The sequence below is a fragment of the Lycium ferocissimum genome, chromosome 1 (assembly GCF_029784015.1).
Source record: "Lycium ferocissimum isolate CSIRO_LF1 chromosome 1, AGI_CSIRO_Lferr_CH_V1, whole genome shotgun sequence".
NCBI classification, from domain to species: Eukaryota; Viridiplantae; Streptophyta; class Magnoliopsida; order Solanales; family Solanaceae; genus Lycium; species Lycium ferocissimum.
In genome coordinates this window covers 9517742-9531182 of record NC_081342.1, presented here as the reverse complement: position 1 = coordinate 9531182, position 13441 = coordinate 9517742, and the positions used below count along the sequence as shown (strand labels likewise).

The 13441-nt window shown below is 33.8% G+C and overlaps 2 protein-coding genes across 4 annotated transcripts; one reads left to right on the top strand and one right to left on the bottom strand.

The window, feature by feature from the left end:
- Positions 1-2504: 2504 nt before the first annotated feature.
- On the bottom strand, positions 2505-7320 carry LOC132046867 (aspartic proteinase-like). Its single transcript, XM_059437672.1, has 14 exons — positions 7197-7320; positions 6185-6540; positions 6051-6111; positions 5854-5948; positions 5663-5776; positions 5400-5567; positions 5262-5301; positions 5108-5172; positions 4909-5022; positions 4640-4704; positions 4416-4554; positions 4204-4320; positions 2988-3073; positions 2505-2877 (listed from the first exon to the last, which is right to left on the bottom strand). Exons 2-14 carry the CDS (start codon positions 6518-6520, stop codon positions 2793-2795), a joined length of 1485 nt encoding a protein of 494 aa, XP_059293655.1. The 5' UTR covers positions 6521-6540; positions 7197-7320; the 3' UTR covers positions 2505-2792.
- A 2696-nt stretch (positions 7321-10016) lies between these two features.
- LOC132068435 (mediator of RNA polymerase II transcription subunit 32-like) lies at positions 10017-12155 on the top strand. Of its 3 annotated transcripts, none has more exons than XM_059462018.1 (2): positions 10017-10117; positions 11491-12155. In XM_059462018.1, exon 2 carries the CDS (start codon positions 11498-11500, stop codon positions 11852-11854), a length of 357 nt encoding a protein of 118 aa, XP_059318001.1. In that variant the 5' UTR covers positions 10017-10117; positions 11491-11497; the 3' UTR covers positions 11855-12155. The 3 variants fall into 3 exon arrangements, with proteins under 3 accessions (XP_059318001.1, XP_059318010.1, XP_059318018.1); XM_059462027.1 differs by lacking the exon at positions 10017-10117 and adding an exon at positions 10373-10496; XM_059462035.1 differs by lacking the exon at positions 10017-10117 and adding an exon at positions 10448-10512.
- Positions 12156-13441: the final 1286 nt, after the last annotated feature.

Here is a 13441-nt window from a genome sequence, read left to right as displayed (position 1 = left end):
GTGTTGTAGTTGTTCTGTCTCATATTACTTGTCCACATACTAAAAATATGTGTCCCGAATTAATTGTAATTTGTAAAACCAAAATAGAATTAATTAAATCTTTCCCATCTTATCTTTTATTTTAAGTGTTTTTGAAAATAATCGATATTGATTAGAGTGCAAGAGTGATAAGGGTAAAGTAGTAAAAATACACCTTTTATTTATGATTTATTAAGGGGCATGTCAAAGGGAAAGTGAACAAGTAATATGGGACGAAGGGAGTATTGTATTGTATTTTTTTTTTATGAATATAACATTTGGATATATCTATATCATTTTCTGTCATTACTTAGTGCCACACATCAACAATTTGAAGCATAAACCTTCAAGAAATTTAGGGTACATCCTACAAGGTAAAGCTATAGAAAAAATGTAAGGTAAAAGATAAAATAGCATTATTAAATAATAAGTAAAGATAATATGAGGGAAAAAAGGTAACAATGCGATCACACAAAATCAGTCTTTGGTGGAACTTTTTGTTACATAACATGAATTTAACATTATGATACAACAATATTTAAGTAACAATAAAAAAAAATATTATATTTAAACTAACAACACAATATAATAACCATCCAAACAAGCTGTAACGATAAAAGAAAATATTATATCTAAACTAACAACACAATATAACAACTATCCAAACAAGCTGTAAGCTTCCTCTACCATAGGCCGATGTCGTTTTTGTTGGATCGGTTGTTTATTTACTTACTTCCTCCCTTTTTTCTACTTATCATGTTTGTCTTTCATAAAATACCACTTGCAAAAATATTAATTAAAAATAATTTAATTTAATTAACCTTATTTGATTTTATCTCAATTTATTACCATTATCACTTCCTACTTTCATCACATTTATTAAAGTATGGACAGGACTGAAGAAAACAAAAAATGGCAAATATTTTAAAACGGCTAATAGTTACAACAAAATGAAAGAAGCATTTATTTTTTTACTTTTTTCATTACATAGACTATCAAAGAGAAAATGTGATGGGTTATTTATTTTACATTGTAGTGTGGACTCATTTGTTTAGGCGGAGACATTTTCAATGCTAAAAGGACATTTTATGACATAGTTACTTTATAACAAAAGAGGTCATTTTATGGCATGTAGTTTGTTGATTTTTATTGGGCGGAATAGCCTGATAGGCTCTTGAACTTGTCCATTTTTATCATCCCGGTATTCGTACTTACTAGTTTGCCAATTAAACCCTTCTAACCTTTAAAACTGAGCATTTTAAACCCCTCTAACCGTTGGCTAAGCATATGTGGCGTTAATATGCTGAGTTGGACTAAGCATGTGAGACTCACGCATATTAAGAGCGTGAATGTGATAATTTTAATTAAAAATAATTTAAAAAAGAAAAAAATTAAGAAAAAAAGATTCCCAATCCGCCACCCCATGTCGTCTTCCTCGTTCACCTCTCTACTCTTCCCTTTCTCTCTCTCTCTCTTTTCTGTCTTGTAGAGCGAGAAATAGGTATAAACAATGGATATGTTACTGTGTTTGGGATTCCCTTCAAGAACAAGAAAAATGGTTTTACATTTACAAGTACAAAATATTGAGCCCCAAAACCCAATGTTGAATCTTGATTCCCTCTTCTGTGAGGAAGAAGATCCATTTGAGGATGAAGAACGAAATGAGAAATTCAAGAATGTTAAATTAGATTTCACCTTGAGTAGATTTTGACTTGTATTGGGAAAATGATGAGGTTGAAACTCTGTTATCAAAGGAAAAAAACAACGTTTTAGATTTTAATAGTCTAATTTCAGATGGGTTTTTGGTCCCCATCCACACATTAAGATTTCCGACGCCAATAGACCGTATTAGCACCACCGGCGCACCGCCACCAAACCGACCACTATCAGGCACCGCCTAACCATATTTTGCACTACCACCTTCCACCACCACATACTACCATCAACAACCCCAACCCTACGTGCCACTTTCTTCCAGCGTGTGATTCACCACTGTTAAAAAGCCTCATCATCTCCATCTCCATCGTCGCTGGAGCTTTCCAGAAAAGGAGCGCATGGAATATACTGATTTGAAGATGCCAACCTTTTCCTTTTTTTTTTTTTTTTTTAATCTGTAATGTCTATATGGCATTTTAAAAGGACATGGAAATGACGTGTAAGCGATTGTATTGCACGCATAATGATCGGACCGAAGAGAGGTTTAAAATGCTCAGTTTTAAAGGGTAGAAGGGCTTAGTTGGCAAACTCGAAAGTACGAACACTGGGATGACAAAAATGGACAAGTACAGGGGCCTATCTAGCTATTCCGCCTTTTTATTGTGTGATGTGTACTTTACCCTTAGTGACACATAAGAGAGTTTTGAGTGAATAATTGGACAAATAACATACTGTTATGTGTGAATATCTTAGTCATGCCAGGAATAAAATAAATGGAAGCTTGATGCACTAAACAGTTGGTTAAGAAAAAAATTGACCCCTCAAAAATAAGGAAAGTAAATTGTGATATCTGAATTATATATCTATTCCAAAAATAGTATTTCAATGTCCAGTGTTCATCATCATGGACTTTGAACTAGAGTGACAAATTGACAAATGACTGAAGAAGAACAAAGGGTAGGAACATAGAGTAGAAGTTTTATTCAAAACATCAGACTTTCATCTGCCCTCAAAAGAAAAACCAAGTTGCAAAACCAAACAAATTTTGAGTAGTAACAGTACAGTGTCTTTGTAACACGGGAAAACCAAGCAATTTTGTCATAACTCTTGAAACCACTCTAAGCACTCTCTGCAAATCCAATTTGGCTATTGCCAAAATCAAAAACTGTGTGGTATGCTCTCAAGAATGCATCTCCAAGAACCCTGCAATGTAAAATCTTGAATATATCATACATGTGGATGTTATGTGGCAAGGGATATGACAAGATGTTCATGAAATGCAAAATAACTTGTGGTAGTGAAAATAATCTTACCAGAGGGGACGTTGTTGATGCACATTCAAAGCTGTAAATCCACTGAAACAGCGAACACCTAGGCTGTCTTCAACTCTGATAACATACTATTGTGGAAATTCACAAAGGAACATAGTAAGTGGACGAAAGAAAGTAGTAATAACTACTCATTTAAGAAGAATTTCACATGCTTCTCTTATGCACCTCGGAGTAGCAAGTTAAGCTCTAGAAAAAGAAAGAGCCATTTGGTTGGCTTATTGTATTTAGCATCAACTCCTTGTTTGTATTCTAATAAATTCATATGCAAAGTTGCGATTACATCAACTCATCAAAGAATCCATTCAGTGGACCAATTTCAGCACAGTGGTCTGTCTTGAACCCATAATAGCCTACGAATAAGTAATTGACAATCCTTAGAACTACACTCCCACTGTTTCACTTCATTTGGCTCAATTTCCTAATTAATCGATTTTGCAAGAAAATGATACATTTCTATATTTCCTTAATGAAAACCTTTCATAGCAACACAAATAGTATGGCATGTTTAAGACCACTAGTTTTAAAAATCTCATAACCCTACAAATGCTAGGGTATATTTAAGATCACAAATTTCAGAAGTCTTATTTTCTTTCTTAAACTTCGTTCTGAGTCGAACTACGACAAACAAATTAATACCGAGGAGTAATATGTTAATAGTACGGCATAAAACCTGATGCTCAGATTTCTAGGATATTTCAACGAGCTGTACTGAAAAATTAGTTCAAGTTATGGAAACAATTGTAATGAGAAGAGAAGCTCTTGAAACGGTAGGTGAATTTTGGACCTTAGGAGCAGTTGATAACTATTTCCAGGTTTCTTGGAAATTTCATTCTTGAATCCTCTAAAGGGACATTATTTATCGACTGTTATCCATTGATAGGGGAAAAAAATAGAAAGTTAAGTTAGAAGCTTATTATTGCAGTTGAACTTGTTACTATATTTTGTTCTTTCAGCATCTGCAGAACCAGCTCAACTATTTTTTTCACCACTACTTAATTGTAGTTCAACCGAAAGCCGCTATTTAAACATTGTCGATATCATCTCTCACCTAATAGTGTCATCTTCACAACTTTAGATGCATCTTAGAACTAACACAACAACACACATTAAAGTGAACTAGCACAAAAGTATGCTTTTAACTGCTCTATATTGCAAAAATATCTTGACAAGAAAGCAACAAATTCAGATAAAAACAAACCTGTTCCGGAGAAAGGGGGAAAGATTTGTCCCCAATGGTAAATGTTATATGTGGCAGGGAAAAGACATCACAGTTCATAAATGATTTTCCTCCAGGATTTGGAAACTTCTCACACAGCTTCAACACAAATTGGAGGTTTTAGTGAAAATATTGGCTAAACTAAGAAGAATTCAAAAATAACAGAATGGTCATACTGTTAAAGAAAAGCTTACCTGATTGGCATATTCAATTGCTATTTCTTTTGTGCTCTCTTTTCTGATTTCCACTTGAATCCAAAACACCGCCATCTCACAAAAAGAGCACAGACTATCCTTTTTTAACTTCTGTGACTTTGAACTTCGGGTTTCATGACTAAATAGATTTACATTAAACATTTTGGATCATCGTTCTTGATCAGATAACAGTTGATATTAAGAAAAGAATCCGAGATTCTAACCTTCCACCTAAAGTCTCATTATATGTACAAAGCCCAATTCTGTGGCAAATATGATCCGGAAGTAACTATAGGAGAAAAAAAAAGATGAGATTTAAGGTGTGTTCGGTATGAAGGAAAATATTTTCCCATGAAAAATGTTTTCTTGAAAATTGATGAAAGAGCTTGCCCCTAAAATCAGGTATTTTACTAGCCTAGCCATCCAAAAATCTCATCCTTATGGGTGGTTAGGCCAGTAAAACACCATATTGTAAATTAATGAAAGAGCTTACCCCTGAAACCAAGCGTTCCCAAATCGAATTCCCATAATTTGAGACAACATATTTGCATTCCGAACTAACAATCCCTTCCGCTCCAATGGCATGATTTATTTGAGTTAAAATAGTCTGAAATGGAGTTAATAAAGATAGTTGAGAAGAAAAAGAATTCTTGAAAATAAGAATTAAAATTAGTAGTGGTTAAAATACAGACAGTTGGAGCAGCAATGAAAGATGTTCCGGTATCCACAATAGCTGGACAACCATCCTTACAAATGCCTAAAAGAGACAGAACAAAAATTACACTAGAGATATATAAGATACATTATATATAAATTGTAAGTCGCATTTGTGTATGAAGACCTTACCTATTGAATTGTTCCCTATAAAAAGATCCCCTATCTCAATCTGGAATGTTCGACAAAACTCAGATTGTTCAGGTATAAAGTAGACGATACAAATAAAGTTCTATAAAAACAAGAATAATAACATTGGACTCAGATTACCTCCCAATAACCATTGTTAGCAACTGGGAAATATGTATGTTGACCCTTGAAGTGAGTCCAATCCATGCCTCCAAAGAGAATTTCACCAGCTATCGTAGAGGTATGATCTCGATTTAGCCAGAATGAGAAGATTGACTTGGTAACTATTTCCTGAAGCAACATGTTATGAAATTGTTGTGCTAAGTTACTCCACATTATCACAAATCAGAAATCAATAAGCCACTATCCCAAAAGTAAATTATAATATGAATAGATATAACTTACCATATTGGTGCGACGCTACTTGATTCTGAGCCTTGAAATCCAAGTCCTAGTACTCCATCAAATCGTGTACCCAAGAATGTGAAATATCCTTCTCGTGTTACCTCAGTGAAAACCTGTTTGATATATTTTTCTTTAATATGTAAGTTGTAAATATATCTACAACTTCAGCTGCAAAGAAATAAGATGGAACCTGCTGCTTTATGATAGCACCTCCAACTTTTGTATCGTCTTGGCTTAAGAATCCATGCACTGATCCAGCACCAAAAGGGATTTTACAATGCGTTCCTGTCATAAAAGCGCATGTAAACACGTTCAGGGCTTCCCTTGCATAAAAGTCAACGGGGCATTTAACCAAAATAAAAAATTTGAGGTCTATTGAGTAGCTACCAATTTTTGTATATGTATTCGATAGTCTTGATTTGTACCTAGAACGAAGATAACATGCAATCTGCATCGAAAATTCACTCAAAAAGGTAGTTAAAAGTATGAAAAGTGTAAATCAACAACTTCACATGACTAACCGAGAAGAAGCATCTCGAGGATGGGACCCAAAGATTGGAACTGCCAGTATCAAACACAACATTGAAGTGTTGGGGCGGTGAACCAATACCAATCTCCCCAAAGTACTGGATATCCCGATAATTTTTCAAGTAAATAATCTGGTCATTGAGAGAAGCCAAGTTTCTATTGGAACCTCTCATATCTTTGGCATAGATTCTTGCACCCCGTATGCTATTAAGGTCCAAAGATCGTTTTTTTAGCTCAATCCTAACCATATTATCAGCATATACGTTGAAGCCTAAATCGCATGTCAAGTCCCATATCAAAATTGTTGCAAGAAGAATTTTGATCCTCATCCTGCTCACTAGCTAGCTCTCTGGCTTCGCATAGAGAAACAATTTCAGAACAAAGCAGAGTAGCAAAACAATTAAGTAAGAAGAAGAAAAAATATTTAATCTTTTCTAGTATACGTTCACATGCCCTTCAAAAAATAACTCTATGACTAGTGTAGCCACATATTATAAAGAGTGGTCAATTGATGATAAATATATAGGTCAAAAATTACCTTTTATACATATATCTTAAATTCTGAACACCCTTAGCGAATCTAGTTCGCTTTCATGAAAATGCATGTTAATGGTTGGAAGTACAAAAGCTAAGTTCTAATTATACTATCAATCAATCAAATAGACCTCAATTTCAATGAGTTGGGATTGGCTCTATGATTCCTCTTTATCCATTTTACTCTATTCAGGTCAATTGCCTTCGGAATATTACTAGATTTTAAAGGAATTCCAACTAATATCGGACCTATTGCAAGGGTAACAACAACAACTATACTTTAATATAAGCTCTAACTTCTGAGACAAATCAACCCTAGCTTACTATTTCACATTTCAATTTTTTTCTTCCTTCCAGTTGCATGGATACATAAAAAACCAAATTTATGAAGATGAGAACACTACATATATTAAAGGAAAAAAAAAAAATGCATACTATATAAAACCAAGGATCATAGCAACCAACTATTACCTAACTGAAATTGACAAACTCGAAGTTCATGCAAAACCCAAAAAGGCAATGAGATGTTAATTTCAAAATCCACAAAGGGTTTATAAATGTAGCTCAAGAACTCACAGGCGTAACAGAGAATTCATCATAGGAAGCAAAAGAGTCCAAATTATGAGGAAACCACCTTGCAGTTTCGACTGAACTCCATGATATATGCATGTATGTACAGGAAAAAGTACACATTATATGATTAGCAAAGGTAACTTGTTTTTCCCACTCTCTTTCCAATATTGAGTTATGGTGTCTGTAAAGCATAAAGAGTAAATAATGATTGATAGCCTCTTTGGCAAGCTCCCAAAATATACTTTATACTGACAATACTTTTTTGTTGATTGTCTTTGGAAAAAGTACTTGGGAATATCTTATTGTGTTTGATTAATTAATTTAAAAAATATTTATGTCAATATTATAATTAGAGCAATAATTTGTGTTTTGCTAAAGTTCCAAAAGTGTGTTAGAAGAAACTGCTTATTTTAGCTTTTTAAAAACCACTCATGCTACTAGTTCAAAGTTTGACCGAACACCCGAACTCCCTAAAATAAACCACATTTGTTTATCATTCTCGAAAAGAAGCAACACCTATTGGACAGCATACGTGTTTTCCTAATTTTTGGACTTGAGGGTCAAGAGATTTCGTCTGTCACACTCAAACACATGTTTAGCATTTTTTTAAAAATTTGTCATAAACCCAAAAGAACCCTAAATAGTGTTTGGATTTTGGAAGTACGAGGAGGTTCTAAGAAATTGCTCAAGTTTTAGTACTCTTCGTCCTTCGAAGTCGCGTAAGTTGAAAGAATTGATGCTATTAAACTTGAAACATTAACTTAATTATCTAATTTGTAAAACGACTAAACAAATATAGTTGACAAATAAAACTTAAGGTCCTTAGGAGTTGTTTGTCCACAGGAATTAATTCACTTTTCTATAAAGATCTTCGGTGTTAATTTTACAGGTCTCCATGTGTTATTTATTTACTAACCTATTATAAAAAAAAATGTAGAACTAGAATAAAATTTATAATGAATTACAAGGCCAATTATTTACCTTATTACGACTCTCTGCTGAGCCAGAATCACTTCATGCATTAGTGTAAGCACTTTAATGGTGGTGTAGTCATGTCAAAAAATATGTGAGCAAATGGTGGGATGAACATACTATGATAATGACTTTTAAGGTATTTTAATATGGCTTTATTGGCAAAATAGGCTTAACGATATTTTTATTTTTTGGTTTCCCACCTAGTAGCGGTACTCTGATTGGATCCCGATTATATTCGTATTCGCGCCGCGTAGGCCCCATTCGGGGGGAGCGCTCCCTATTAAGAATTTTTCATACCCAAGTCTTGAACCAGAGACCTCTAGTTAAGGGAGAAGCAGTCCTATCCACTGCACCACATCCTTTGGTGGTAAGCTTAACGAATTTTATTGCAATCAAATTCTTTACTAGCGAGAGTTCTTAAAAGCAAATATTCTCTTATAACACAACCTTTCTTGAAGTTTCTATAGCATCTACTGGATCATGGATTTGGAGAAGTATTTTGTGGGTGAGAAATCTTTTTTTTTTTTTTTTTTTTTTTTGTGGATAAAGAGAAATCTATTAGTTAAAGGGTTAAGGTGAAAATTTTATTATGGAAAAAACATTAATATCTAGATCGATCCTTGGGTACCAAACAATAATGCTTTTACTCCTAAGAGTATCTATGTGCATTGAAATTTAGATTTAATTGACGAACATATGCACGCATGAGAATAAGCCGAATTCGACTTTAGAAGCTGAAGATATAAATGCTATAGTCTATCTCAATATCCAAACGGTAAATTAATATGGCGCCATAAAAAAATAAAAAATTACGAGGTCAAATCAGGTTACTCTTTAGCACATCATTTAGTTGGTTAGACAGCCAAAAACTCGGAAGCTCAGCAAGTTGTCACTCTTTTCCTAAAAGCTTTTAGGATTCTTTGTGAAAATTAAGAATTAAAAATAAGCTTAAACACTTCACTCTTTACTTTTTAATAAAAATTTAGCAAAACGACTGAAGCATATAAAAATACTATGTACTGCATAAGGTTTATGTTTTTGAAAATGAATATATAATCATATGTTGTTCAAATGTCGTCGATCTCAACTTGTATGGAAGCAATGTCCTATTAATTGGCCTGGTAGTGAACATATTACTGACGTTTCTATTTGGTGGTATAACTTGTTCTTAAATTCTAAGGCTTTTCCTGAATCTATAGAATTGTTAAATACGAATGTTAATATTATCTGGCAAATTTGTAAAGGTAGAAGGTCAGAACCAGGAAATATTATATTGTCCCTAAATCACTTATCAAGATAGAAGAATATAAAGATATAATAACTAAAAGTTTTTCTGCTTGTTCCTCAACTGGAAATCATCATGTGCCTAAACTAACAAATCTTCAAGTTGTGTTTTATTGTTTACAAATGCATAATTGCAATTGAAGATAGAAGGGCAAATACTATATTACGGCTTTGAATAGCCTTGGAAAATTGCTTCATGCCTATTAATCCCCAATTCAATATGTTGGGAAAGCCATGACTGCTGAAGCGACTGTTATGAGTAAGACTCTTGAACGTGCTATTAGTAATGGATGGAAGAATGTGAAGATTTTATCTGACGCTAAAAATGTGGTTGGTATGATCCAGAATCGAGTGGCTACTTGACGGGAGATATAAGTGATGTACGGAGATATTTGAAAGCTCTCTAGTATGTTTGATCATGTGAATTTTGTATATATATATATATAGTCCTAGATGTTTAAGCAAAATAGCTCATAGTTTAGGTAGATTTTTTATTTCTTTGCTGCAGGAATCTTGGGAGACATTCCTTCCGAGTTGGGTTGTACATGATGCTAATTAAGGTATGTTTGAACTCTGTAATTCGTTAATGCAGTAATACAAAGTGCATATTTTCGGTGAAGAAATACCCTTATGAAATAGTCCTCTTTTAATAAACAAGACGATATTTATTTTATTTCGTTTATATTTATGTTTTCACTAGGCAAATAATGATACTCGAATATTATAGATACAATATATCTTATAGAATAGAAATGGAGAAAAGAGATAAAACTTTAATTAAACGCATTTTCTGGTCAGATTTGTATCGACAAAATCTGATGAGTATTTAATTAAAAAATCAGCATAAATAGCTGATCTCCTTTTATTTCTTAACAAAAATAAAATACTCTTAAGAGCCTGATCTGACGTAACTGTACCTTTTTCCAGTGGAGCCTCCAGGTTCGTCATTCGACCCGTAAGGTTCTTCACTAGCTACAACAAAACACTTTAAATTGTATAATTCTCTTACATATTCACCAATAACTGATTAGAATTTTGAATTCATCAATTAAAGAGAGAAGAATTTGTTTGTAAGCTTGATTCCTTTTTTGTTTCTTCCTGGAATTCTCAATTGATTTATATATTTAGGGTAGGTCAGATTTTGTGTTAGATACAAATTAGGTTAGATGTGTAATTTTATTATAAATTATGTTTACTTTAGTTTGAAAATTGAAATTGAATATGCATCAAGTTTTGGGGCATACATTTTTCCCTTTTGTACATGATCAATTCGATCAATCTTTTAGTCACTCTTTCCCAGGGAAGAAAAATGTTAAAGATGATGTTGATTCTAGCTTTTAATTAGGGTTGAACTAAACTTTAATTTTGAGCCAATCATGTTTCCAGTCTGAACAATTGGATCTTTTTTACATACCTAGAATCTTCCGTTACTCTTTCGTACAAATAGAAAAACAAGATCCAAAATAGCTTGCTTTTTCTTGTATACTCGATAAACACGAATAGACATGAATTTGAACATGAATTGAGATCTAAGTATCATACCCATAGAGAGGCGGGGGGCATTACTCGTGGATTTTCTAATCGTGCGTCAACACTGACTTCAAGGATTTCTCAATTATAAAAGAAAAAAATATGTAGCTCATTCTCTTTAAGGATGATACATAGTAATTATTTGGTGTTGGCTAAGGCCTAGGAATACTAAAAAAACAAGAAGTTGTGACGGATAACTTCTATGGCTAAACGATAAAATATGTCGTTAATTTTAATGACGAATTAGTTAGAGCATTCTATTAGCTACGAAATATTTAGCGATACATTAATGAATTTCATAACTAGTACTGCTATCTAGCAAGGAAAGGAGGCATGCCATTGTTATTTATTTTAGATAATATTTGTCTGCTTAATATTCTAGACTTCTTTTCTAATTTTGCAGAGAAGAAATGGATGCCATTGTGGACTCAATTGAGAAGGCATATCAGGAATTTGTAACAGCAGCAGCAATTGTACTAGAGACAAGAGAGACTTATGGTGACCAAAAAACAACAGATGTTGATTCAGCAATTAAAAAACTCCATGAACGTTTGGTATTGTTCGAAGCTTCTTGTGATGAAGCACAAGGGTTTGTTGAATATTTGAAGCATAGTTTAGGATGTAACAAATTTCCGGGCAATCTGTCTAATTCTCAAGAACAGGTGTTTGACGATGATCATAGTGATTCGCTTATACAGTGTAATCCTATTCCAATCAAGGCTGCTGATGAAAAACTGAAGACGGATGCTAGTACATCAAAGCCTTAGAAGGTCGTTGGATTCCAGACAAGCCGTTGCAAAGCGCCATCGGCCTGTCATCCCAAAGGACCAGACAGAAAGGACTATAGGCATAACATGATCCATTTTAGGGTGATTCCCTTAGAGCAAACTGGTTTTAGTTAATTGAAACAATTGTCATCGCTGGTTGTTTTTGAGGTTTGAAAGTCTATGATGTAGTTGAACTGACCATTTGACTAAGATAGTTTATAATTCAGGGTTTTATTTTAGCAACAGGTTTATGACATTGACTGTGCTTTGATATTTAACTGCAAATATATTTTTAAAATTAAGGATAATTTAAGAGACCCTCTTTTGGTTTCGCTTCATCACAAAGGTCATTCTTTTAACCTATTTTCATTAACGTAAATTTAAATATAATTTGACAAATAGGCCCTTTTGTATACGTAAAAACCGGACAACGTTTGTCTGGTGAGAACCGGGGGGAATAAAGGAAAGAAGGCAAACAGTAGAGCTTGAGCTGAAGAAGCTTTGGTTAAAGTCGTCGTGCCCGGTTCGACCGTAGTAGTTTGTCCGGTATCTCCATGAACGGGTCGACCGTGGCCGTTTGCCCGGTTCAAACATAGCGGAATCAGTCGTGGCCGTTAGTCCGGTTTCTTCATGTCCATTCAGATCGTGGCCGTTGGTCCGGATAATCAGTTATTCGCCCGCCACGTGTGGTAATCTTGTTGCCACCGCTTTCGATACCGTACGAGTGTCGACCGTACGACCTAACCTTATCCATATTAGGTTTTCTTTATCCTAAAGGGCTCCATGATGTATAGAAGGCCCATATGAAAACTATAAATAAGGGGCATTCCCTCACTTTTGAGGGTGGGCTTTTCAGATCCAAGAGCTTTGTACTTTGAATATATATAAAAATTCTCTCTTGCTTTGATTTTTTCAGATTTTGGTCCGGTCTACAGCTTAAATAATTCATTGAATTACTCCATTCAAACATTGCACGGAATATATATAAAATCTTAGTTTAAACATATAATTCCCAATATCTTTACCCAGTCATTAGCACACCAACTCATATTTAAGCCATTTCATAAGAAAAATATATACGTATATCTTTTGTTCATCAAAGAATAGATTAAAGTGCCACATATCCTATACCTCATTTACAAATTTAACTTATTATCCGATTTCGGGGTAAAACACCTTTTCTTTTCTTTTTTCCCGAGGAGAATTGTTATGAACTCAACAAACAGAATGGGGAATTGTATTGATTTAGATAGTGAGAAACCGGTACAATAAGGAGAATTTAAAATTGCAACTAAGAAGATAAGAAATTTAAAATTGCAACTAAGAAGATAAGAAATTACGGAGAAAGATAGGAACAAAAAAGAAAGAAAAGGTGGGAGAGATAGAGCCACAGACCATAGAGAGAGAATATTCTAACAACTTTTTGCCTACTTTCCACTACTCTGTACTATTCTACTTATATTAGATAATGGTCCCCAATTCTAATTACGAAAAAAGCTCAAATATGCCATCGAACTATCGAAAATGGCTCGTTTATATCACTCATCAATATCTTGACTCATTTTTGTTATCGAACTTTCAGAAATG

Coding starts and splice junctions, on each gene's coding strand:
- LOC132046867 (XM_059437672.1), bottom strand. CDS start 6,520: ATGAGGATCAAAATTCTTCTTGCAACAATTTTGATATGGGACTTGACA. Junction 3,074..4,203: donor TCCCCCTTTCTCCGGAACAG/GTTTGTTTTTAT, acceptor TTTCCACAATAG/TATGTTATCAGAGTTGAAGA. Junction 2,878..2,987: donor CATCAACAACGTCCCCTCTG/GTAAGATTATTT, acceptor TTTACATTGCAG/GGTTCTTGGAGATGCATTCT.
- LOC132068435 (XM_059462018.1), top strand. CDS start 11,498: ATGGATGCCATTGTGGACTCAATTGAGAAGGCATATCAGGAATTTGTA.